Source organism: Triplophysa rosa, linkage group LG9 (assembly GCF_024868665.1).
Source record: "Triplophysa rosa linkage group LG9, Trosa_1v2, whole genome shotgun sequence".
Lineage (NCBI taxonomy): Eukaryota > Metazoa > Chordata > Actinopteri > Cypriniformes > Nemacheilidae > Triplophysa > Triplophysa rosa.
This window is the reverse complement of record NC_079898.1, coordinates 22668609-22695933: the sequence shown is the minus strand read 5'-3', so window position 1 is coordinate 22695933 and position 27325 is coordinate 22668609. Positions and strand designations below refer to the sequence as shown.

At 37.9% G+C, this 27325-nt stretch overlaps 1 protein-coding gene across 1 annotated transcript; it reads right to left on the bottom strand.

Annotated features, from left to right (window-relative positions):
• Positions 1 to 323: 323 nt before the first annotated feature.
• golga7bb (golgin A7 family, member Bb) lies at positions 324 to 16956 on the bottom strand. The gene is given in 6 exon segments (XM_057342157.1): positions 324 to 3998; positions 5849 to 5949; positions 8705 to 8857; positions 9326 to 9451; positions 16841 to 16914; positions 16917 to 16956. Coding segments are annotated over 6 exon segments (576 nt in total). The 3' UTR covers positions 324 to 3916.
• Positions 16957 to 27325: the final 10369 nt, after the last annotated feature.

Here is a 27325-nt window from a genome sequence, read left to right as displayed (position 1 = left end):
TTATATGGTGGGAAAGTTTTAAAGGGTTGAGGGAAATAAAGGAAGAAAATGGGAAAGAAGAAAGAAAATGGAGTAATAAGGGAAAGCTCAGCAGGTGAATTTGCTCTTTTAAACCAGGAAGAACAGACTCCGTGCAAATGATCTATTAAACTGCAAAACCAAATTCAGTCTATAGTGTTGCCAAAACCGTAACTCTAATCCTCCATGTCTGGAGAATTTTCATGTTGCGTCAAGCGCCACATTGTTCCCTTGCTAACAAAATTGATGTATTTTATAGGCAGTAACGCCGCTTAATGTATAAGAGATAATTGCTCCTTTTTATAAAGCGCTTGAGCTGGATCTTTGATAAGGTGAAAGTTGAGGTCAAAGAATATGGCTCTTATGAGAACCAGTCATGTCAACAATACGGCCAAAGAGGAATCTGTCACGTTTATAAGCGTAGCACATGCACACAAAGCCCAGAAATCAGTCTGCTTTTGTTTTAGTGGTGTGTCTGTGTATGACAAGAAATATCTGGTTGCTGTTTCAAGAGGAAAAACAACATTTTATTATTTTTGCTGGCATTCTGGACATGGAAAACAAATACTTTACAAATTCCTGCACGTATCTGTGCATTCTGGGACACAACTAGATTTTCATATAAATTGTAAAAAACACACTCTTGATACGTTGTATTCTTTTAAGTGCAATATATGTATATTGTTCATACAAATAGATACTTTGCAGATCTCTAGCAGCAAAAAGCCAGACATTTTACAGTGTTCCCAAAGGAAGTAAAAACAGTAACTGGAAACGCGTAATGAACACTTACTTCAGTGTTTTCTTACTGTACATGAAAACGATTTATTCTACAATACAAAACTAGCTACAAGGATTTGACCATATCAAAGTATTTTTTCTAACATGTAGTTTTTCATTTGGAGACATTTGACAGTTTTCCATCTCATACGCACGTGCATGCTCTAGTGTTTGATATAAATGAAAAGTGAATATTCTGGAAAACGCAAGGCATGGCACACATCATCCGTTCTCTGCTCGACACTCCATATGAATTATGTATGACCTGACCAAAATAGCAGGCTTGTCCACATAAACACATGGTAATGTATGTCTTTTTAATGGAACTTACATTTTTGTGTCATGTTTTACCGATTTGTATGAAACAGCCCAGGGCCCTTTCAAACCCTAAATGTTGTATTGTAAATAAATGCCCCTCGCACTCCATCACGAGAGTCAAAATCAGACCCCGTTTTCAGCCACAATATAATGATTGTGCAAAATCATATCTCGAATGGCAGACCTGTATAGTTTCCATTCACTCACTCACAGTACCAAACCACGAGTCCACAGCCAGACCCTCATGCATTATTAGTGCAAGTCATGTACAATTTACAGACGTCTCTCTGGCAGTCCGCAGTCGTGATGGATCAGCGCCAGGGTGGGTATCTCCACAGCAGTGAAACACGAAGGCAACAGACACGGAATCTGTATGTCTGCTACAGTACTAAAGATCAGACGAGTCCCTGTGAGAGCAGACCTGAAGCTCAAGGGTGGGTTTAGTTTAGCCAGGTGGAAAACTGAAAATAAAAATGGGAAAGAATGACACCAAATAATGAAGTGGAGAAGTGAAGCAATAAACTTAAGATGCAAATGCGGTTAAGGTGGTCTTGCATGCCTAAAACGCGGATGCTTTTTTAAAATGAGAACAATGAGCTTTTGATTAGAAACGTCTATCCTCTCTAACAATTATAAAGGGATAGTTCACCCAAGTGCTTTTTTATCAGAGAAACACAAGATGTAAAACAGACTTTAAAATGCAATAAATGTGGACAACTACTGAAAAGCACAAATAGCAGCATAAAAGTATTCTAAAATTAGACAAACGCAACCTGTAGTTCATTAACTTTGTGTTTTTATTCTTTATCATAAATTATGCACAGCACTTTGGTACAACGATTGTTGTTTATAAGTGTTTTTTTCACTTGCCTTTTATTCTTCTTATTGCTTCAACATGCCATAAATAATTTAAGCACCACAAACATTTGACCGCCCCCTAAAATATTCATATTAGTGTTTAATCTGTGGATTTATTGAAGTCTTTGTTCTTCCCAACACTGAATGTTAAGCTACATCTTTGCTTTATATCATCCTCAGTAAAAGAACGCTACATTTTTTATGTTGAGTGTGTACATCAATTTATATTTATTTGACAAACTCACTGATTTAAGCGAACTCATTATTCCCGATTATGGAAACGGCCATCCTGCAGGAGAACATTAACAGAGCATTCCTGCATTCATTACCTCTGAGAAACCAGCAAGAACATTGAAGAAAAATCTCTCGGCCCGTTCTGAACAGCTGGTGAGTCAATCTTCTCTGAACCCGATCAGTCAAAATAAACTCTATCTAAGGCTCATTTCCATCGCTGACCTCCACGCTGGCTTCCTCGGCTTCCAGCACAAGCACACACTGGAGGTAGATTTTATCGTAAAAAACAAAGATATTTCTAAAAGGGCTGCTGTTTGCATTTCTGAGAGCTTTGTTGGGCGTATAGTTCATAACACTAATCATGGGTGGAACAAACAGAGGCAAGACTGTCAGTGAAGTCTGGACTTTAAAGTCACAAGGATGAACTGAGAGCTCAGTTCAAATAAATAATGTTTAAATAAAATACGATTCAAATCAATGTATGGGCAAAGATGGATTATGGACCGGGCCAAGTGCCATGGGGAAAGAAAATAGCTAGTACAGGTGTGAAATTGTTATAGATGGATTGAAAAATATGAATGTTTCTGGCCCCTAACACTGTCTTCTGAACAGGCAGCTTTGATTTTGTAAAACACAATGGAAAATGGAAACAGTTAAAAAACCTAATTTTACAGAATTTTACTTTTTTAAATATTTTTTATGTATAATATTAAACATTTTTTAAATAATTTTCCTGGGTATTTTTTAAACAGATTTTTCACATATTTTTTTAAATCGTCAAATTACCATCCAGTTAGAGAAAAAGACTGCAAATTCACAAGAGAAACAGGAAAAACATGTAATTTTACATGGGAAAAAATATTTTTGTGGTATATTTCTGATGCCCCAGCTGCCAGAAAAAAATGTTTTTTACAGGATGGTAAAAAATATGGTCAAAAGTTGTCAAATTACAGAAAGACTGCAATTTTTCAAGAAAAATAGGAAAATTGCAATTTTAGAGAAAAAAACGATTATTTTACGTAATAAATGTTATAAAGGGAATTGTATTGGATTTAATGGAAACTATAATGGTGTCTATTGGTATGTTATGCATTCTTTTGGTGGGATGTTATCTGGCAGATAGGAACCAATAAAACACCATTAATTCCTATTGGAATAATGCCCAAATCAAACTTGAAAGAAATTTTGTAATGGTTTTAATGAAAAAAAGCTAATGGTATTTTAATAGAAATCATTAGAATTTCTGTGATGGTTCCTATTTGGGTTTCTATTGTTTTTTTTTCATCTCCTGCAGTTTGCTCTGGTAGGATCAACTTTTATTTATATGAATCTACTGTCTATTTGCTATCATTAAATGATCTTTTAACATTAAAAATGAGCTACAGATTAGCTACAGTAAAAACACCACTACCGTCTTAAACTGGATTTTTACAGCAGACTGGTGACACACGGTCCACGCATCATCCATCTTTGAGCATTTGACAAAGCAGGGCAAAGAAAACTAATGAAAATGCGGAGGGGGATGAAAAATAGAGAACGATGTGGTGAGGAGGGTTATGTTAAAGCTTCTGGCTTTGCAGATGTTTGAAAGGAGTAAGTTAGCTATACTTTCTCTTTCTTAAAATCTGGTGCTCTCGTGTTTCAGCATGCGTATTTTGGGCAACGTACTGGCCCCTCTGTACCCGTACCCCTGGTGCTGCTCCTCCAGTCATTGTGCCGTGCTGGACGGAGAGCTTCCGGTGGAGCTGGAACTGCTGGATCCGCTGTCCTCGAAAATGGAGATCTCGATCTAGGACGACCAAAGTCAAGGGTTATAAACCTCATCTGATGATCACAACAACGCTGATGCCACCGCAGGAACAAACACAACCCCAAGCAACAAATCTGCAATTCATTCTAAATGTTTTAAGTCTACTATATTTGCTAAGTCTATTACCTTTTCTTTTGGTCAACTTGCACCAAAAAGGTAACTAGATCACACACGAGAGCACAAGACCACAAAACTCTTTAATTTGTATTTAACTCAAACATGTTCCAGATGGGAGCCGGACAGCTGTTATCTGCATTACCTCTGCATGAGCAAGCCAGAGTTAATCGGATGTTGAGAACAGCAACAATGGAATTTATACTATCAACTGTTTAATTTTAATACACAAACATAATGTCTTTCCTGTTTGTTAAACCAAACCCATGTGATGGATTACCGGTGGTCAGTGTGGAAGGAGCTGAATGGCAGTTATTGCTTATCCATTGCTCCTAAGGTGACAGCTGGTTGGACTCTCTAGAGCTGTGAGCAGATGATGGGCTGCCAAACCCAGCTGGGCTTGTAATCAATGGGATGGGAAACGGACAGCGTTGCCAAGCAAGCTTGATGGTCCATTGGATAGATTTTCATTTCCCAAAAGAAATCACCCAAAATGGGATCTTATGGGATCCAAAGAATACGGTGTTCCTGGATGCTCTTTTGAGGGCGTATTTACTGTCACACCTAGAGAATATGTGACGGGGCTGGTATACACACTTTTGACGTTGAGATGCTAATTTTTAGGAAACCCTGATGTTGTGTTTGCAACACTTCAATTGAAAGACATAAGCGTATATATTTGTTTCTGCAAAGATGGTTCAAACCAAATTAAAAGTAATGTGTAGCCTATTGGGGTTCATGATGCTTTGATGCTTCAAATCGACAAATTCAAACATCAGCAACATTTTCTATCTCATTAGGTGTGTTGCTTGGAAACAGATTTAATATTGTTAAACTTGCAATTTGCTGTGAATTCTCAAGCTTTAGCATTAACAGAAGTGTTCTCCTAAAGTTAATTGGAAAAAGGTGGCACGATATAATGCAACAAAACTAGATTGCATTTTAAGACGCATTTTTGGCTGATTTTAATCTGGATAGCTTTAATTATTATTAAAGCACCATTCTCGTATCATTTTCCAAGCTGTGAGTCAATCTGAACCACAACTGTGTAAACAAACTATTTTCAAATACGTTTTTCTGCTTTTTATTAGTCTTGATGAATTCCATAAACCGAACGTTCAGTCTGGCTCAGAATGTTGGCTTTAAACTTCAGCTGTTAAACACTTTTGAAATAAACACGAATAAGGCATTAAAACAGTTTTAAGAAACTTTCCTTTTCTAGCTATTCTTTAATCACAAAAACAAAGCGTTTGTTGCCTATAAGGCACCTTGTTGGTTTCACACAGTTTCCCACAGCGTTACAACCATTGTGCAGGAAAATGGAAATAAAGGCCAACAAATACGACACATTTTCCTCTCTGCTCTATATTATCATTGTGTCACTTCAGTTGAACAGCCGAGGGTGATGAGATTCTTTGTATATTATGTGGCATTCATTAAAGGGACACTTATGAAGAAGTGTGACCTCAGTAGCCGCACAATCACAACAGTGTCGACTTTGCTTTGCCAAACCAAATAGAAATCATCATGCTTTTTAGTGGAAGAGAATAGAGGAGACGGGAAAGCCATGGGAAAATAATTTAGCACGAAGTGACACGAGTCTCTGCAGTAAAGAAAAAGAATCGTTCAGTAAAGTTCACAACTGGATTATGTTCAACTCTTCTAATAATGCAAACTGTTTTGCAAAAAAACCATCACATTGTGTTAAAGGATATCACTCTCATTCCTCTCTCAATGGGATCTGTCAGAAGCAAACCTCTGGGTGCATAGATCTTCTCGTTCTGCTCCTGAACATACATGCTGACCTTCTTCAGGATCTGTGGAATCAGAGAAGGAACAAAGATGTTCTCAGTCAACAAAAACAAACTCTCAAATTGTCTGAATGTTACTCTAAAATCTGAAGTCACGTCAAACATCACAGGGAGATTTATTGGATTGGATATTATTTAGATTACTCTGGTTTATTTGATTTGACTTCTTTCAAGTGGCCAAAGCAAAATGTAGTGTTTCTCTGCCCCCATGGCCGGTTCTCTTGCTTTCAGAACTGGCCATGAAAAAAAAAGAGGAAAACCAATCTGTTCTGGGCTTAGCAGACATGTGCAGACTTCCAGAACAAAACCTGTAAGAATGCACAAAATCACATTCACATAAACATTCATTTGTCATAAATTCAATGTAAAGTTTTATTTATGTATAAACTATACAGTAGTGACTTTGAGTGCTTTGAGTGTAAACTGAAGCTCAGCTTTAAGAAGGTGGCTGTAAAAAATTCAGTCAAAGCCCAAGTGAATGACCGCTGTTGTCAAAAACAAGAGGATCAACAATATATTAATGTAAAAATACTAATATAAAATGATAGTCAATGTATGCTTTTTTCTTGTGAGCTTTGTTTGTGACCATTGTTTGAATATTATTAGAATAAACTCATATTTGTTTGAATATGAATAAATAATATTTTCTATAGTTTCTGTCTTTTTGCCAAATTTCATCAAAAACATTGGCTTAGCATTTTCTCCATTTTAAACCATATAACCAGACCTCAGCAAATAGTGTACAAATATGCGCTCCGGTCAAAAGTTTTTGAACACTTATTTACTCATACTTATACTCATTCATTTCATATTTTTCCACAATTTAGAATAATACTAAACTCCTCAAAATTATGAAATAAATTTGGAATTGTTGGAATTGAAAAAAACACTTTTATATTTCAGCACCTGTAGTGTAGTCACATTTTGCCTAGAATTTGCAGAAATGTTATCAAGCAATTACAGTCCAATATCAAGTCTTACCCTGAGATGCTTTTTAAACAACATTACAGTAAAGCAGTTTCCATCTATTCTGTGCTCTCATTGGCTGTTCTTTATTTATTATTCTGTTAAAATCAAAGCATTTGTTATTAAATAAATGTTAGTTTTGTAACAAAAAACATTTACGTTTGCAAAATTACGTTTTGTCTACGAAACCAATGTGATACATTTAAGCACCTTCAGATCAAAGGTTGTTAAGGAAATGAGAAACATTTCACTGAGGTGTTCAAAAACTTTTGATCGGTAGTGTATATTTGCATGAAGTCATGTTGACACAATTATTTAATAAAATGTGTAATTGGTAATTGCTAGTCTCTTACATTTCCTCGGGAAGCCCGTGAATCAGCTGGAGGGGCCTGTAACACATGTTAAGAATCCCTGCTGTTTTGCAGAATAAGAGGTCATTTTCTGATCTACGATCTTAAGCGATGATGCCTGACACTGCACAGCGAGTTTTAAATCTTTGTCTCTGTTGTCCTGACTTGTGCAATCACTCATCTTTGAAGAAGATGCTTATCTGGCTGTATCCTGAAGCATGAAGGAAATCATTGGTGTCCATTCATGTGTGGCCTCCCCCGTCAGCTGGAGCGACAAACAAAGCTACGGAGCCCGTCTGGTCACCCCTCGGAGAAAAAAAAACAAGACCCGCAAATCCGTGGCCACAGTTTTGTAATTCGTTCCCTCAGTTTACAAAACCGTGCTCTCGGATTAATAAACTGTACCCACGAGTTTACAATCCGTGCTCTCGGTTTTGTAAACCGTCCCCTCAGTTTTTGAAATCTGTACCCACGAATTCATAATCTGTGCCCACGCTTTCGCAATCCATGCGCACGATTTTGCAAACTGTAGCCTACTCGCGGAATTGAAGCCTCTGTCTGTCAACAGAACAAGCTCCTTCCTACAGGAACATTAACCAATATTGTATACTGTTTTATATATAAATTGTCCTAATGTGTTTACACACGAGTGCGTGGCGCATATAAAGCATGCATTCATTGCCGCGTTTCACTGGCATAAAGTTGGTTTGACATTAAACTTTCGTGTATTTAGGGACCATCTCTAAAGTACACATTAAAATACCTTTTTTCCAACTTCAATGGCATTTTTTTGACTTTGGGCTCCATACAAAGCTGCTCATCTTCAGTGGGTGGATTTCTTTCGGGGTTCGCATTAGGGGGCACTTTTACAGTCTTGAGTTTACAATTATCTCTGGGGAAAGCCTGACTTGACCTCAAAAGTTACACAGATGTGGCCAAGCATGAACGTCACTTTTCAAACATTAAAGAATGAAGATGAATGTGTGTAAAGAGAGAGAGAGCGTGACTTTCAATTTCCCGGTGTATCTCGGTGCCTGTCGGGTGACGCACACCTGCGAGGTGTAATTAGTCATCTTTTGAAAGTGTACCACAGTGTACTGTAAATGCCATGTTGTGATTCGGTCAGGTATGCTCACTGGCGGACAGGTGCTCTCCTCAAAGGAACCATTGTTTAAGTGGGGCATAGTCACGTATATATCAAACCTTATCTCAGTTCCTTTTGACTGCTAATCAAAAGTGATTTCCATCTCTTGCTGGGTACGTGTGTGTGGTCAGAGTCGAATGGGCCGGCACATCAAAATGTTCGTGAAACTTTCTAATGTTTAGACTTTTTTCGAATCCTTGGGTGAGCAGGTTTGAAGGTTCCTCTTTGATCTTCAAAGCCTTCATGGGTCAGGATGTCTAGATATGTAATGTAAATGAAGCAAGAGACTTTATCTCAATACCTTTTCATAGCGTGTCTCCATGCACAGGAAAATGATGTAGGCCGTAGCACATGCCAGACAGCCCTCGAAATACGACTGACCGCTGATCTTCTCAGCCTCGGCGTAAAAGCAGTTGAAGGTCTTTATCGTTTCTTCAAACAAGCTCCTTTCGATCTGCACGCAACAGTCAGATCAAATTTGAGCTTTTACACTAACAACATTAAACATATAAAATTCAATTAGATACCTTCATTCATGAAAAACTCAACAGTCATTAAGATAATTGAATTGACCTAAGATCAAAGTAGGAGTATCGTAATTTCTATTTGTTTTGTACAGCATTGTAATATATTTGTCCTATGTACAAACTTTTGACTGGGGATTTGAGATTTGAGGAATATTTTGCCTTGTTTACTTAGAAAACATCAAGATAAATCTGACTTTTCATGGTAAGATCCTCTTTGGATTATAAGAGCGAGTTTAAAGTGTACAGTGGCTTGTGGGATAAGCAACCAAAAAAATGACTAATGATACGTCCAAACCCTTGCTCCTAAAGGGTACAAAAAATGTTTGCTCTTCCCTCATTGATTTTAAACAATACAATTATGGATTTCTCCTCTGGTTCTGGCGAAAGAAACTTACTCTGCTGTCCAGCTCTGCGGGAAACTTTGTTTGGAATTTGCAGATGGTACCGTCACTGTAGTCTCTCTGAACGAAGACCTTGGTGGCCAGAGATGCACTGTGACGCAACTCTTGAAGGTTGTGGAACTACAAATACACAGTCAAGAAGGAATGCAGACTGATGACACACAGACATTGTCATAGATGTACTGTAAGAAAGAATACTGGCTAACACAAGTCTTGGACGTAAAATAGATATGTTTACGGTGCTCGTTTACTGCATAGGAATACCATATTTGCCGATGTATTTGTCATCAATGACTTGCCACCCCAATTTTTTTTACATCTATATGCTGTGTTTTGCAAAGAAGGTAACACGACTTTGAAAGTAGGAAGGAAATGCAAAATTGAAATTCTTTGAACAGATGTTGCCTCACAGTTTTATATTCATATTATATTTTTTAAATTCACATTGCTTTAATTTTTGAATTTCCTTGATGCCAAATCTGTAAATCCTTTATTGCTTAACCCCATAACATGCAAAGGGCCCATGAAGGTTTTTAGCGTGTCTGCATTTTTCATCACCTTTGTTTTACATTAATATTCAATCAGCTATCAAAAACTATGCACCATTTGAAACACTCAACATTCATGTTCTGAACTTGTTTTTGCAGTCAATACAATGCTCAAATAGGGCCACTTGAATTACTATTTGGCCAGTGTTGAATTCTTCTAGAAACGAAAACAACATTTTAATGTGAATTTACTCTTAATGAAAATATTTTTTGCCACGCACGTGTACATCTCATACAATGTATGTGGGTAGTTACCACACATGTGTCCTTATGGTGTGACAGCAAACATTTAGAAAACAGACTGTTAATAATATAATTTTATTTTGATCTTAAATATTTATAATATATAATTAAAATACTATATTTTTATCATATAAAATAGCATAAGAGATTATCTTCGTTGTTCGTTTATTTTCTTCATTTTTGCTGTCACACCATAGTACGCATTTGTTATATTTGTCAACCCATATATTCTAAAATATACTCTTTGTAAATGAGGTAGTTTTATGCATATCTTAGTAAAACGCTACATTTACCCCCACATTGTCATTGACATCAAACCTGCAAAACGTTAGCAAATCCAGTTTTTAGTTCGCCTTCAAAAGAACCAAACCACACTAAGCTGACTTCTCCCCCTCTCAGCTTGCAGGTGACAAACCACCAAATGACTATAAATCTTGTCAAAGTTAGCCTGTAACTGGTAAGCCCCATAGGTGAATATGAGGATATTCCTGTGAGACCATTAGCTTCACTGGCCATCTCAACCCTCAGCGGGGGGATAGCAGCAGCAGCAGCAGCCAATTAAAATGAATCTGTTGAGGCAGAGGTTCTGAATCTTTATGAAACTGTCCATTCAGCAGGAACATCTGGGTTCGGAGGTTGATTCGAGATGCTGCCAACATTGGGAAGTATTTCATAAGTAGCCGAGCACATCTGCAGAGGCATATTAGGAAGAAAGATGTGTAGAGTCAAGACTTCATGGCCTCCCAGGGCATTTTCCCTCTCTTCCCATGTGTATGAGAGAAATGATTTTAAACAGATGTGACAGAAGCATAACACTTACAGGTCTCAGGTTTCTTCCCACAGAAAAGGGGAAATGCTGATGTGCTCTCAAACTCGTAAGAGACACCACAGAGGATCCAAAAGATGGAAGACTCGCTCTCTCATTTCAGTTTGGTGCTGCTTTATAGGCATGCATGTTATAAGGGAGAATTCTCCTTCCTGCCCCAGAGGGTCGGGTGTTTAGCAATGGTTTGGACCTATTTCACAGAGGAGTAAGTCATCAAATGGGCTCGGTTTTAACCAGCACATAAGACACTGAATGCATTAAAATGCAATATAATATCCACTTTAATCATGTTTGTGCTAGCTGATATACAAACCAGCTGCCTATTGTCATCTAACCCTGGACAATTTTATGTGGCTTTATTAGATTTGCTATCTAGGAACAAATCTGTCATGAGACACAAATGATGGTAGATGTTCATTTTTCATTCTGGGTAAACACAAATATTTCTTGGACTGTTCTGTAACATCTTCTAGTCATGCTTATCAAATATTGTTCACAAAACTGTAACCTATTTTTCTCTCTCATAGATCAATGTAATTTCAGTTTTGTGCAGATGTCTTTTTTTTATACTGCAGACTTAAATTTGCATTACTTTGCCAGGAGATGCCAGGAGATGATCAGCTCAGTTTCCAGTCCCTCAAGAGACTCATTTGCTTTTACGTAGACCCTGTATGCATTCTTAAAGCGGCCCTAACACACGCGGTTTCTGCCAATCTCATAATAATCTTGAGAACCTAAAGAGTAGTATTGCATACTTCGTATCTTCGAAGAGTATTTAGTTTGATCACATTTATAAAAGATAGATACAGCTGTAGGATATTTTCCGAAAGCATACGGCGCGTGCGGGGGGGAGGGGTAGGCTGAACTAAAGCACGTGCGCACCCATTGCCAACAAAACACAGACATCAGTTTCACTCACCGCATCTTTTAGCGCTGGGACGGCTCCATATATCAGTTTCAAACGATCTCCAAATCCAGCGTTATATCCACCGTTTATATAACATTCATCACCCAAATAAAGTGAACAAACAAACACCTGAACTTCGCGAACGTATGCTCTCTCTCTCTCCTGCACACAAGTGAAAGTGACGTCTGCGCGTGCTCCTTCTCCTGCTCTCCTTGCTGCTGCGTGGGCGTGCCGCATGCTTTTCCGGGAGAATTGTCCAATAAGGGACTAAGAAAAATTGTTACGAAACAGTTTTATTCGTTCGAAAAAAACTTTCCGAAACCTGTACGATCGCTGGGGGAGTGTATCGAGCACAGAAATACTACGTAATACACCCAACTCGTTTTTTGACAAGTTGACCATGTTAAGCATGAGAAGACGGCACGTTAAACATTGTAAAGAAGTCAGAATTCATGACACACCGTTGCAGCACCCCTTTAAGCATGTTAATAAGTGATTTATGCTCAAACCAAATAGAAACCAAGTGCCATTTATTTGTAAGTCATGTTTTAGTGTTAAACTACATTCACACCCAAAGAATGAGGATCGCATTTACAGTAAGTTCCAGAATCTTACAGATGTATGAGCTGCATGCCATCCGAAGGTTTTACATCCAGTTGCTATCTTTCACTGGGGATATTCCCATTGTTTTTGTAAGATGTTCCGCACTCGGTTATAAATAAAACCTTCAAAGCTGTCTGGTAAGATTTAATGAACCAATGTGTCTCGATGAGGCTCGTTGGTACTTCACGGCAGTTGTGATATTGGGCGTCGCCATCTTTGATTCGTTGAGTTCCGGTCACTATGGTAACAGACATTTACCGCGGAATCGAACGTCATTTGTATGCTTGACAAGCGGACTTTTTCAGCAATCATTTTACATGGCTAACTACCTATAAGCAACTGGAAACAAAACCATTTTTTGTACTCTTTGTAGATTGTAACCCAATTTTTGTGATTTTTGTCCAGAAAAATGCAGTTCTGTGTTTTTATTAAGCACTCTTGCCCAGTCCAAACAGACAGGCTGTATAAACAATTCTGTATAAATATCAAAGAATGACACTTGTTGGTCAATAAGGCGGTTAGTTGAAAAACGTTTGAAAATGCCTAGGCCAATGTGTATCTAATGTACCAAAACCATTCAATACGACACTTATTTTAGAATTTAATTACTATTTATAAAGCATCACCGCTTCATTTATGCTAGTTGCATTCAGATTGCCTGATTTTAACTGAGCTCACAAATGCTTAACATCTGCCATTTACTTGTTTAAACAGTTTAGCACTATTCATTGAATGTAAATAGTGCATGCATGTCATGCCATTAGAAAATGAAGCTGGACTTTAAAGGGCCGTCCCTCTCGAAATGCTAGCAAAGATAAAGAGTGCACAGGGCTCTAGGGTCACATTAAACAAATTACAGGTTGTTATAGCCGTGACACTTTAAGGGGGCTGTTACATTGTAGAACTGCATTCTGTCTTGCATTGCCATGTACTCATTTCCACTACCTCTTAGTCTTTTCTCCTTTCTTGTAATCAGGCCCAAAAATCGCTTTAACACATATGTGATTGTATTACTGTAAAGCTGTATATTCCTGACAAATTCAATTTGAAATGTATTTTCATGTCTCACGGAGACGGTGGGATATAAAGATTGCCTTTGTGTATGGTTTTACTTTGAAGTTGATTTAAAACTAGCAAAACCTCCCGTTTGGGGACATTTGGGTTCATCTAACAAAATGTGATGCCAAGAAAGTGATTCATATAGATGTTTTGGCACAAAGATTAAAACTCTGACTTGCACTTGAACTGTTCTTAACAGTAGAATAAAATGACAATGTAACTACATCCACAAAATTCAGAGATAGATCCTTAAGGGTAAAATTGCATGTTACCATTTTGTACACTGCAGAAGTTTCATCTAGGCAGTAGAATAGCACCTAATCCACCAAAGACTCTCTAACACAGCAGCTCTGCTCAATAAACAAACACATCAGTTGTCACAGTCGCCCCAGAGCTAGCATAACACAACCTGGTCTATTTTAAGCCGTGGTTATTTTAAGAATTAATTGTACCTTGATATAGGAAGCCTTGTCACGGAGCTTGTTGACTTCAAGAAAATAAGCGAGCCATCTAAAGAAGCTTTAGAAAAATAAACTTGCAGTTCTGCAGCACTGAACGCTGAACTGACCAGTGAACCGAGGGATTCTGGGAACATTCGGATGACTCATTACAATCACTTTAATGGCAATGAACAGGATGCAGGCCGACAAGACCACAAGATGCCCAGAGCAAGTGTATGACCGTTGTTCTTATACATTGTCACAAAAATGCTTTTCCTGTCATAAGTTTACAATCAGTTTCAATCAGCATATCCTAGCCAAAGAGAAAACTAGGTTACTGAAGGATGCAATTGCTTCTTTCCCTGAATACATTACAAACGGTGGATTCTCATTGTATATTCTCACTGGAGGGATTTGCATGCCTTTTGGATAAATCTGTAATTAAGATTAGTAAAAAGACAGAAAGCAGGTTGCCATGCAATCCATACAAGTGCCTGAATATAAATAACTGCTGCTTGGAAGGACTGATTATATGACTAATGTGGACAACATGTGGTGTTTTTTGTCAATGTGTATGTCACGTAACGGGGTGAGTCACAGGGATACAAAGAACGGAGGACCCAGACGCAGACAGCGGGTAAGGGGTTAACAAGATATTTAATAAATAATAAAACGCACAAAACAAAAACCCACAAGGGGGTAAAATACAATGACAGTGGGAACAATATCTCCAGACTAAACACGACGTAGACTCACTAACTTGACAGAATAAACACTTGACATAAACTCATATACAGTAAACCAAACTTAACTAGACAGGAATACGAGCAGGAACAACCACGAGGACACGGAACGAACTCACCAAACAAATGACAATGAACCAGCACAGGACAGAAAACACAGGGACCTTGTAAAGGGAACAGGTGTGGGGCATGAACTAACTAACAATCAATAATGAGGCAACGAAAGGGCGGGAACAGAGACAGGACCAGAGAGAGAATGGAAGGCCAACAGGGCCAAAACTCTCCCTCCACATGAAACATGGGGTTCTGCCATGGCTCTGCCACAAGACCAAGAAAAAGAGAGGCAGAACCATGACAGTGTAGTGATGCATACTGTGACGTATAAGTCAAATTTATTTTCATGCACAGTTCTTGTCGTTTCTTTCTATTTGACATGACTTATGCCTTTGCATGATTAGTTAAACAGTAACCCTCCCCCCTAAAAAAACACATTACAATGGATCTTAAAATATTTTAACAAAGGTGCCTAAAACTCCTTTAACCATGGTAAAACACCGAATTGTGTAAACGATATAAAAATTCTAAATGAAATTAGTTCATCAAGGTAATAGAGTAGGTTACAGCAGAGATGATGTATTTTTGTAGGCCAACTCGGAAGTTCGGTTCGCTCGACCGAAAGCCTAAGCATTTTTCCTCACAGACTTTTGAAAGATTGTAAAAAATAAGAACTGTGAATAACAAAGGTTTATGATACAAGTTTTGTCTGTCCAGATAATCTTTACAATTTAACACAACATTTGTTAATTTTGAAGGCTAAATACAATCGCCAGGAGCTAATATGAGGCGATATCAATATCACCACCACCGACGACGACTTTTTCAAAACTTTATTAAAAAACGAGTCACCTGGCAAGTAATTACTCGGTCAATAAATCCCCATCCACGATATTAGAGATTCGTGTCGCATTATTTGTGAGATTTATATGCACGATGGCGTCTAACGTCCCCGCCAAAAGATGTAACTTAGTCGCTTTAAGCAACTTGTTAGCAACCGCCATTTTTAAGACACAAAGCTTTTAACCACAAGCGAGTTGCAACTGGTTTGTTTTATGTCATAGATTAAAACATGAAAATATCTAGAGGTTTTGATAACCACACACCTTATTTTAAGCGATTGACCAAAAACCCATTCAAAAAACCTATGGGACAATGAAACCGATATGCTAAAATTTGAACTCCCTTCCGGAGTTGACGAAAAATATGCCATCTCTGAAGTACTCGGAAACCAAGTTTTAAGTGGTTGTTATGGTGTTGCTATGCAGGTGCTATATGCTGTTCTGGGTGGTCCCTATAGGGTATTGTTGGGGTTTGCTGAGGTGTTCGGGTTGCTTGACAAAAATCTAACAGGTAAAAAAACACTATTTAAAGTATTCTTGTACATAACAAATATAAAGTATGTGCAAGTTTAATACTTCATGTTAGGGGTTTGCTCAAATCCCTAACCAAGATGATGCAACTAATAAAGTCTTACACCTGTAAACGCACTCATTTGGTCAATCGGCAGTCGGACGGCAACAGTTATCAATCCGATTTTAAAGTAAGAACTAGCTACACCTTTAACAATCCAACGTGTCTTTCCTCTGTCGTTCACAGCACGCGTCGCTTCCCCCACAGGAATTTATGTTCGTTTTACATCAGAGGCAAGACATTGTTGCTTGTTGTTGTTGTGGTTTTAAAGGTGCAAATACTTTCAGTGCGCGTTGTTACGCGATGGATCTTCATTCGGTTTGTGTGTTTGCGTCTCTGTCCAGGGTGCTGAATAATATCAGTAAACCCCGTCTGCTGTTTGCACAACACTGTGTTCTTCGCCTCAAAATGCCAACTTTTGGCTAATTTCAACGAACAACTAACCTATAGAATAAACGATCCACAAACACGACGATTGCAATTCTTTATTGGTTTCATTAAACGCGAAAGCATTTGTACAGGAAACATCGTGACTATGGTTCAGACCCACAGCAGGTGTCAAGATAACTTCATAGAAACCTCGTTGATTAAACGCACCTGCTATCCGCAGGACTGAAATACCGCACAGAACGTTTATCTCGCAGCTCGTACGAATGTGTTAAAAAAATCCTACCTCTGTCGCCATGACTCCGGAGTCGGTGGAGGATCTGTCCCGGTGCTGCAATCCTCTCCATTCGTGGGACAGGAACGGATGGAGAGAGGACCGCGATGGAAAGGGTGGAGCACCATCGGACTTGGAGGAGTGTCTAAATACACACAGCATGTGCCTTTCATGTCTGTGGATGCACAGGGAGACTCGGAGAGCAAACTTGAAACCACCAGTAGAGCAGATCACGCCTTAATCGATATTTTGTTTTAATCACGTTTGTCATATAGATTATTAATAGTGAAATACATCCATTGTTTAGACTATGCATAACAGCATCGTTTTCAATTTAGGGACTTTGGTTTAAGTTACTCTTTTTGGTAACCAAGGAGACAAGTGTCAGTGAAGAACATGCTTGACATTAAATTTCAGGTTTGGTAGCCAAACGTATAAATTACATCTGAACGATATTGCAGTGTGAGCCATTAGCACAGCATAGAAGTCTGACATTTTTACAAGGCCAAACATGCCCATGGTTGAACAGACACCCCACGATAGGAAAGTGTTCTTCCAGAACTTCCAATATGTCCAAACTTACAAACATATGGGGTTTGACAGGTATTTCATAGAGCCTAGTGTACCACAAAGCTATGGATATATTGACATTGATGCTTCAATAATCATCTCATATTATACTTTCAATAAAATGATGACAGATTTGTGATGTACTTGGCATTTGTCTAATTCTTTTTGTTGTAAAAATATCTTTCCCTGGCAATCACTGCAGTGGCTCAGCCTGAGTCATACATGCATAAAACAGACTGCATAATTCGCAAGAAGGAGCAAAGCCTCTTAAAAATGTATTGATTGTGCTATGCTGATGTTTGGATAGACATTCCAGAGCTTTGACTGGGAAGTGGTCATGATTTAAACATAACTTTCATTTGTAATGGAAAACAAATCAGAGTGCAACAAAGCTCTCGCGCACAAACGTTCACACATCTGATGTAAAATGCATACAAAAAGTGAGATTTGTCATTTTGGATAGTTAGAATAGAAAGACGGGTAATCTGGATCATGTTAGACACAGGAGAATATCATCTTTCTTTTGCCGCATATCACAAAAGACAACAGAGCATCAACCAATATTCAAAACACATTTTGTGTTACAGACCTGGGATGATCATGAATAATCAAAATGGCTTCTAGCCCAAAGCATGCATTCACACACACATGCACACTCAGATTCAGGCCTGGAACGACAGAGCAAGTGTTAACCACCACTGATTTGATAAGACGGCAAAAGCCTTTGAGAATGTCAAACAAAACAAAAGGTCATAATCAACATGCTGAAAATGTCCCCATGATGTAAAGCTGCCTAATTTTAATCAACTGTAGGGAGATTATAAATGACTTCAGCTATCTCAGGGCATACTGGATGGAAGCTATTCTGCTTTTTCCACGAATGTATGGTTTGTTAGGATAGGACAATATTTGTCCAAGATACAACTATTTGAAAATATGGAATCTGAGTGCGCAAAAAAAATATTGAAAAAACGCCTTTTAAAGTCGTCCATCAGAGGCGCTGGCCGTTGCAAAGAAGAAACAGGTTTGTTTTAAAGCTCTCTATTGGCTTACCGCTGTAATGACATTGTGGAGAGTAGATCAACACGAAAGCAGAAATTCAAAGCTTTACAAAGATACCAAACTTGAGTGGGTAAATCTCAAAGAGCGGCAGCAGCGAGCAAAGTTTGTAGGTGTGTTTCTGGCCATTTTTGTTCATGATCGCATCCACAAAAATGACGTTTTGAGATATTTACAGTAAGTTTACCAAATATCTTCATGGAACATGAGCTTTACTTAATATCCTAATGGTTTTTGGAATAACAGAAAAATCACATGTACATTGCATTGGCCCATACAATGTATTGTTGGCTATTGCTACAAATATACCGCTGCTGCTTATGACTGGTTTTGTGGTCAAGGGTCAAAAATAGGACAGTTCACCTAAAAACAACTTTATGTATACAAAAAAAGTGTGAATGGTGTCTCCAATCTGTCTTTATTTATAGTGGGTGATAGTATTTTTGGATGAACTATCCCTTTAAGAGCTGCCACCTTTTTTTTGAATGAGAGCAGAGTAGAATACATTGGAAAGCAGAACTAAGAGCATTCACTAATTCCTGCTGCTCACTTTAGATTGTGAATGAAAATGCAGAGGCACGCCGAGGGGAATCTCTTTCATCCAGGCCAAAAACGTCCTGTGCACCATCCACTGGCACAGAAATATCTTACAAGGGAAAACCGAAGGAAAAAAATTTTGCTCAAATACTCTTCATTTGTATTATGTGTAGAGGTGCTAAAAATAAAGCGTGCGATCTCTCAGCGGCCAATTACTAGCGTTGCAAAAATGGAGCTATAAATAGAACTCCCTAAATAGAAGGCACCGTTCATAAAGACTCTAAAGCAGCTGGTGTTTAAAGATGAGACCATGTAGATGTTATGTTCCTTATTTTCTTTATGTTTACAGCTTATGATACGTTTAGACCTGTAGTTAAATGTAAAAACTGAACGTTTTTATGAACTGTATGAAACCCAGCAGGTTTTGAACTAAACTGAAATATACTTGCAGTGTAAATGTGTCTAAGGACATTCAAAACTACTGTTACTAAGGAAACTGAACAAAAAAACATATTCCGTATGTTTGCATCTAACCACCTGGAAAGATCTCTGGATCACACTGAAGTCTCAATAGGATCCACAGCCTTTCAGATGAAGAAATGTGTATGTGAGAAAGCATATTGCAACACTTGACAGACCACGGAACTATTGACTTTGGTGCGTGAAATGAATTCCTACAGTTATTTCCATTCACTTGGCAAACTGATTATGAAATCTGGCGTTGTATTGGTAATACTAGATCGGTGTTGAAATACGGCTAGTGTCACCGTCTTGAAGTCGGAAGACATTATTGTGGGTCATGATGAAGCATATGTATAATGTAACAGAGTATCAGCCGTCTTTGACTTCTCGTCCTGAAATCTTCAAATTATTTTTTTGTCACTGTCTGTTGAATCGTGGCACAAAATGTATGCATGTGTCATCTGCTGGTATCATTATCAATAATAGTTTACACTGTAAATTGAAGACTTTTAAATGAGGGCTTTCAATGAAAATTACGATAAACATTTTCCACAATTTTACTATAATATATAAAAATACCCGTGTCTTCACTTGATGCTTTTTAGTACATTTGCTCCTAAAAGGGTCATGAGTTCTTGTGCCTTTATCAAAAATACAAACTGTAAGATTTCTTTGATTCACAAAAAGCAAGTACAGTTCAATGTATGGAGAAGAATTTGTGCATGCGTGTGCAGGACGGGTCAGGCTTTTTGCCACCATAAATATCCTTCGCCTAAGTGTTGACTTAACAACAAGAGGAGACGTCTGGAATGTGATCGAAATCATGTTCCGTTCCAAGAACACAGGAAATGAGAATTCTGAAAATGCAAAATAAAATATTATTAACTTGGAATCTTCAGAAAAGCAAATAAACATTTATCAGAGTCTGTGAATGTTTTAGATCACTTGGGTCGAGTGAACTGTGTCTCTTCTTCCCCTGAAATATTGGAGTTGACAGAAATTGGCAAGGCAAGTGGTATTGCTTTATGAAAGTATTTCATGATATAATGAGATCATATAACTAAAAAGATTTAGAGGAATAGGATGAATAAAAGTTTTCCTAACATTTCTGGGATTAATTTTTTTTAAGTAAAACAACAGCACTGTATGGGAATATACTAAGACAACATACATATTGAAAATAAACAACAAATGCAAAAGTAGAAAATGAGATTAATGCTGTTCTATTTTGATAAATAGAAGAAAGGCAAGTCTATTACCCTGCAGTCACCAGTGATGGACAAAAAATAAAATTGTTCCTGACGTGCTGATTTAAGGGTTACAAGCTATATTATCTAGTTCAGTGGTTCCCAAACTACTATAGGGTAAGTGAGATGATAAGGTTGCACAAACGTTTTTAAAATACAACATTTCAACCTTTAAAGGTCCAGAGTATGAAATTTAGCAGCATCTAGTGGTGAGGTTGCAAATTGCAGCTCACTCCACCCCTCCCTATCTGAAGCATTACGGAGCCTTACATATCACGTTTTTGCTTCTTTACAGAAGAAGATGATGTATTTACAAAACACGCTCTGTAGAGCAGTTTGTCCGTTTAGGGCTACTGTAGAAACAACATGGTGAATTCCATGTAAGGGGACCCGCGGTGTATATAGATAGAAATAGCTCATTCTAAGGTGATAAAAACATAACGCTTCATTATGTAAGGTCTTTACACCTCTGAACACATATTTATGTATATTACAGTATATTGCATTTCTGTCAATAGATCCTCCAAAAAACTACACACTGGACCAACACAATAGTGTCAATCTAAAATAAATATTTTATCCAATGTTTTGAGATCAAGCATGATCATGCGCTGTGTAGCCTATTTGACATACAAATAACTGGATTTATATATTCTTCGAATTTCTAGAGCGAAAAAGACGTATGCATATTTTTCTGTAGTGTCCTTCAGAGCGCTGGAGATTTGGGCCGTGAGAACACTCATTCTATCCCACAAGCCACTGAGAGCTGCAGAAATGATTTGAACGTAAATGGGTTCTATATTACTGAAAGAGAAAAGCCTCATATCAAGAAGTGATAAATGGAGCGTTAGGAAGACATTAAACATGCTGTTTGGCCCTCAGTGTGGGCAAAAATAACAACCAGTCCAAGGCAAAATTAATTAACGGCTTCATGGAAAGATTGTGGTAAGATTTCACACTCTACTGAGTTTGTCATGTTCTCCAAACCCTGAACTGACTGTAACCTCTCCACATACAGCTTTAACACATCACTGTGTTCAAGATCTCAGAGAATTCAAATGGCTAAGCTCTGCTAGATACAGAAATAAAAACCTTATCCACAGCTTATTGTTTGTAAAATGTTTAACCTTTTTTTTTTAAATCATTTTTTGAACCACGTACAAGACAAAAATACATGGGTATTTTATTTTCACACTTTTTGTCGCCTCTTTTAGAACAGACACAAGCTTGTACATCACCGCTCTGTGCTGTCTCTTATAAAATGCTAAAAGTGGCAGATTTATTCACCAAATATTTTTGGAAATATGATCGTCATATAACAGCTGTTAACGAAGTCAACACAGAACAGACGTTGACATCTATCTCTACCAGGAAAAATAATCTATCATTAAATTTACTGTGAGTGGGGAAATAATTATTCTGAATGAACTGTGAATTCTTTCAGCGAGTCCCCAGAATCCAAACACGCATTGAGAGCTGTGATGGTGTGAGATAAAGCTGAAGTATCATAAAACTAAAGGCCATTCATAGGCCCCTGAGGCACATTTAAAAGGGAACTGAACGGCTTACTGAACTGACACGCCGGTTTCTGGACCAATTAGGCCGGAGATTGAAGGGGCTTAGTTGAGATCATCTCCATACTTGTGCAGATAGACACTCCAACTCAAACATCTTCAGGATGAGGCATTGGAGCTTTGTTCATGTATGTGCTGTTGCTATGATTTTGGTTACAGTTGTAAATGGTGCCGGTTCTCAGTTTTCAATATAAGAAAAGGTGCATCTGAATTTGCGTACTTATGCCCTGTGGTACACCTTGACATGCACTACAAGGAATTGGATGATGTCTTGGCATGCTAAGCAGCTTCTGATGCTGATGACTCCCATATTATGTGTTGGCTGAATGCAAAGACCACAGAATGGAAGTTTATAAAATGGATTTAATGATGTTTAATTAAAATCGGTATGCTATTTGTATTGTTTATTTTCATTTTACATTTATTCATTATTTATTCTTTTAACCGTACCGTTAGTTTACAAGGCCATGCTACCAGGAGGATTAAAGCTGGAGTAAGCAAGGGAGAGAATGAACAACACAAAATATTTTTTTTATTTGACAAAACATACAGTTTTGTGTCTAATAAAAAAAATATTTCATGTTGTTCATTCTCTCCCTTGCTTAAACATGTCTAAAGTACAAAGCATTCAAAATACCCTTACAAAAAAAGTTTATTCAAGTGTGCTATTAGTATTTCTAAACTAAAAAGTATACTTTAAGTCCACTTTTTTGTGCACTTCTCAGAAATGTAATATAAGTAATATAAAAGTCTCATCTTTTGCCCTATCTTGTGATCAAGATATACTTAATTTACTTACATATATTTCAATAAATGAATACCTTAATAGGAGCACAGTAGTACCAAGTAAAAATAGTATAAAAATATTAAACTGCAAATATGAGTTCATTTAAAGAAAACTTACAAGTACACTTGTGCAGTATGAAAACTGCAGATACACTGATATCAGTATACTAAATACATAATTAAAATGTACTTGAACTTTACTTAAATAAACTTATTAAAATGAACACAATGGATATTTTTTGTAGGGTATCTGTTTAAGTGATTTCACAGCATGTGTTTGATTCACCAGTGGTCGTACCACTAGAGGACAGACGCCTCTATCACAGTGATCTGGCCAGACATTTGTATTATGATCTGTAAACTGGCTCACACAGATCATGTAAGAGCCAGGGCACACCATGCTCCTGTTAGATGAAGAAATCAAAGTTTTATCACAAGGTCATTGTGCCAAAAGCAATTCACATGGAACGCCATGGAAGAATACCGTCAGTAGTGCATACTACTAATCAATCAAAACCTGAAGAATGTGCACTGACACAAATCCCAACTTGGTAAGGTCAGGGTTTAAGTTCAGTAAAATAATTTTGTGATGCAGAAGATTCGTTATTGTTAGACTACATCAGAATTCTTTGGTTGCCTTCATTAAGTGTTAGAAAGGCCTATTTTTCCCTTCAGTAGTGCAGGTGTTGATCTGCTGAAGAAAGCGACTGTCATATTTCGTATTTAGAACTTGCAAAAATTTGGAAAAACAAAATAAGATTATTTAAGATTCTGCATCTGCACTAAACAAAATGTGTGAAGTTGCTCATGTTACATTGCACAATGTAAATAGTCTGTTTGAGTGATGTGCAGTAAAACAGAAAATTCTAAATAAAAATAAAAATTTGAAAATGATATGGTACAAAAAATGTCAAAATTATTATATCTGAGGGAGACAAAATTATGAACATTTTTGTAATATTATTCCCTTTCATACATAACATTTAGAAAATTTGTATACAAAATGTTTACAGAATTTTAGAGTGACAGGAAAACTTTTCAGTTGGCTCATTCATATGAGGTCTCTTGTGGCAACAGTCTTTTCAAAAGGCACTGAAATGTCCAAAACGTTAACTGACCCAACCTAAAAATAAAAACACGTAGATTCAACAGGTCAATAGAAGTCAATAGAAAATTTTGACTTCCCACCAACATTTGTTTAAGAGTTTTAAGAAGAGACAGTAAAAACGTATTGCTGCCTTAAAAATCCGATCATACTGGGAAATAATAATTTATATTACTTAAACCTATCAAAACGCTTAGCCATTTCTTTTTATTTCTACTTAATACTTCACCCAAAAATTCATCATTTTCTAATCAGACAGATTTTGCCCCCAATGACTCCCATAGTAGGAAAAAATACAATGGTAGTCAAAAGTGGCCCAGAGCGGTTTGCTGTCATATACTTCAAAATGTCGTCGTTTGTGTTCAACAGAACAAAAAAATGATCAAATAATTTTTCCTACTATGGGAGTCAATGGGGGGCAAAATCTGTCTGGTTATAAGCATTCTTCCAAACATCTTCAGAACAAAGAAATTTATACAGATTTGGAACAACTCGAAGGTGAGTAAATGATGATTTTTGGGTGAAGTATCCCTTTAAGTTGTAGCAATTGGCACTTACAAATGACTTGTAAAGCCAATCCAATTGTACTTAAATTTAAGGCAGCAAAAAACAAAACGCACAGTGTTAGTGTCACTATCAATATGGTTGTCAACATGAACATCATTAACTTCCTGTCATCATATGGCAGGACAGATGGACATGCCCTCCAGGCAGAACTTGCGGTCTGTGCTTACCCTGTGACAACAATGGCGTTTCCATCATCCTGCTCAGAACACTGTGGGCATCAGCACCTTTGCACGCGTGATACTTCCTGTTGGACAAATCAGCGTGTCAGAGCCACAGTTGTGACCATCTTATACATTTATGCCAATGGTGGCATAAGGACAACATGACAGATAGTAGGAATCGACTAAATATAGGTCATATCAACTGATAGGCCTTCTGTGACATGCTGGAGGTCGACCTGTGAGAACAGCGCCCTCTAGTGGACATAAATGTATTGAAGCCATTCCTTCACATTCTGTTATCTGTATTAAACATTTTTTTTCCCCCAGATCTACACAAAATAATTTTGCTATTTATAAAAGTAGTGAGTTACTTAATGTTAGAAAGCCATAAGGTTTATTATATAACAGCTGCTTACTTGTGGGGTTATTCAAGAATTGCTTTGTATAATATCTCTATCTGAAGTTCATCTCCATAAGAAAAACATATCTAACAAATAGCATTATTTTGACTTCCTACAATGACAGTCAATAAAGCTCCAGTTTCACTGTAAGGAAAATAACATAATAAAGTTACATTTTAAACAATTAACCAGAAACCTAAGACAAAACCGGGATGCGATGCGGTTAAAGAGGTTTTGCCACGGCAAATGGTAGACTGTAGAATATGTTTATTAAAATCTTTATCACACTGTAAATCTCCAGAGAGGCTAGACTATGAATAGCGGTCTTCATTCATGCATGCAATATGGAGGTTGCAACCCCTGCATTCACCTCTGGATCGGGTCCAAACTGCCCACGTAGAGCCGCTTACCCTGGGGCGACTAACAGACAGGCCCTTATTAATCTTATTCAGCCTGGGCGGGTTCACCAAAGAAAAAAACACTCATTATTCAAGTACAGTACACAAGTGTTACACTAATATTCCCACACCAGGGGACTGGAATCACAGCAACATGCTGTCATGAAAACCAGAGGCGCTGCATCCACAGCTGGAACGGACCACATTTACAAGCTTTAAGATCAGTCACAAATAACACAAAGTGCTTCACAGATTTAAATTGTCTTGACTTGCACATTACACCTTTAAACAAATCTATAATATGCAGAAAAAATGAATAAGCAATCTATGATCAAAAGGGGCTTATAAGTATATTCATTAATTTTCTGAAACCATTCCCTTTTGGAAAAGTTTTAGAACTAACATTTGTTCCACAAAAAAATGCAACTAAAGAGAAGAATCCATCATTGAAAACGCATTTAGAATACCGTAGTAGAGACGTGGTTCTACATGAAACAGAAACGACACCTTTGACCCCAACCCAGATGAGACAATCGTGGGTTGAAATCTTCCGTAATGAGGTACCAAGAGAACTTTGTTCTTTGCTCTCTCTCAGTTCAGATGTCATATCCATTCCTTACAAAAGGTGCGAGTCACGGTTCATTAACCCAGAGCTGGACCTTCCATCATGGATTCTAAACATGCAATCCTTGGGAGAATTACAGGACGCCAAATCTCCTCCCTGTTCTCGGAAGCAGCAGTTTTTTTTTCACCTAATCAGACCCGAAACCGTTTTGCACACTCCTCTTTAGCTGGTTGTTCTGAGCCTCCTTTCGTCTCCGGTCCACCATAATGCCTTTAAAAACTGCAAAGTGCTCCAACGCTGTATGAATGATGGGAGAGGAAGGAATGGGGCAGGAATGGCCAAAAGAATAATAACTCCCCCCTGCTCTGGATTAACTTGTCAGACATTCTCTTTCCTTCTGCCTCGCTCCATCTTATAAAAGATCTGCCAACCTCTTGACGCTTTGAAGTCATGTCTGTTTTCCAAACTGTCAGAGCACATCCCACCCTGCTTTGGCTCTTGTCAGCACACAGCGGGCCAAAATCTGTGGGGCCTCATTATGGTGAAACGGTCGATAATCACAGCAGTGTGAGTGCGGGGAAATAAACCCAGGAAACGGATCGTGATCCCGCTCCGTGGGCTGACATGACTGCGTCCAATGTTCCTGGCCAGCCAGAGACTCCCAGAATGAAAGACCAAGGTATGTTGTCATCCCAAACATATTTTCGAACAAAACTTTCTTCACTGCCACCATCTTTCCATCTGGAATCCACAGAGTAATCAGTACGGAAATGAAAACCTCACTCAGGAGCGCCATCATTCACTGATGTCAACCGCCGCTCGCCGTATTGTAATACGAGGGGACCATCCGACGGTTGGCCAACTTTTATATCTGTTAAACATCTGCTGCCTCACAGCAAATTAACTTTCGAAGAATGAGTTTTTTATATAATAAAAGATGAAAAATATGTTATCAGGTTGTTTTGTTTTCGAATGTCCCTGCCAAGATTCCATAGCTGCGGGACTACCTGAGCATCTCTGCAAACGTTTCTGAAGTGGACATCCGCTCTCAGTGAGGGATTTTGT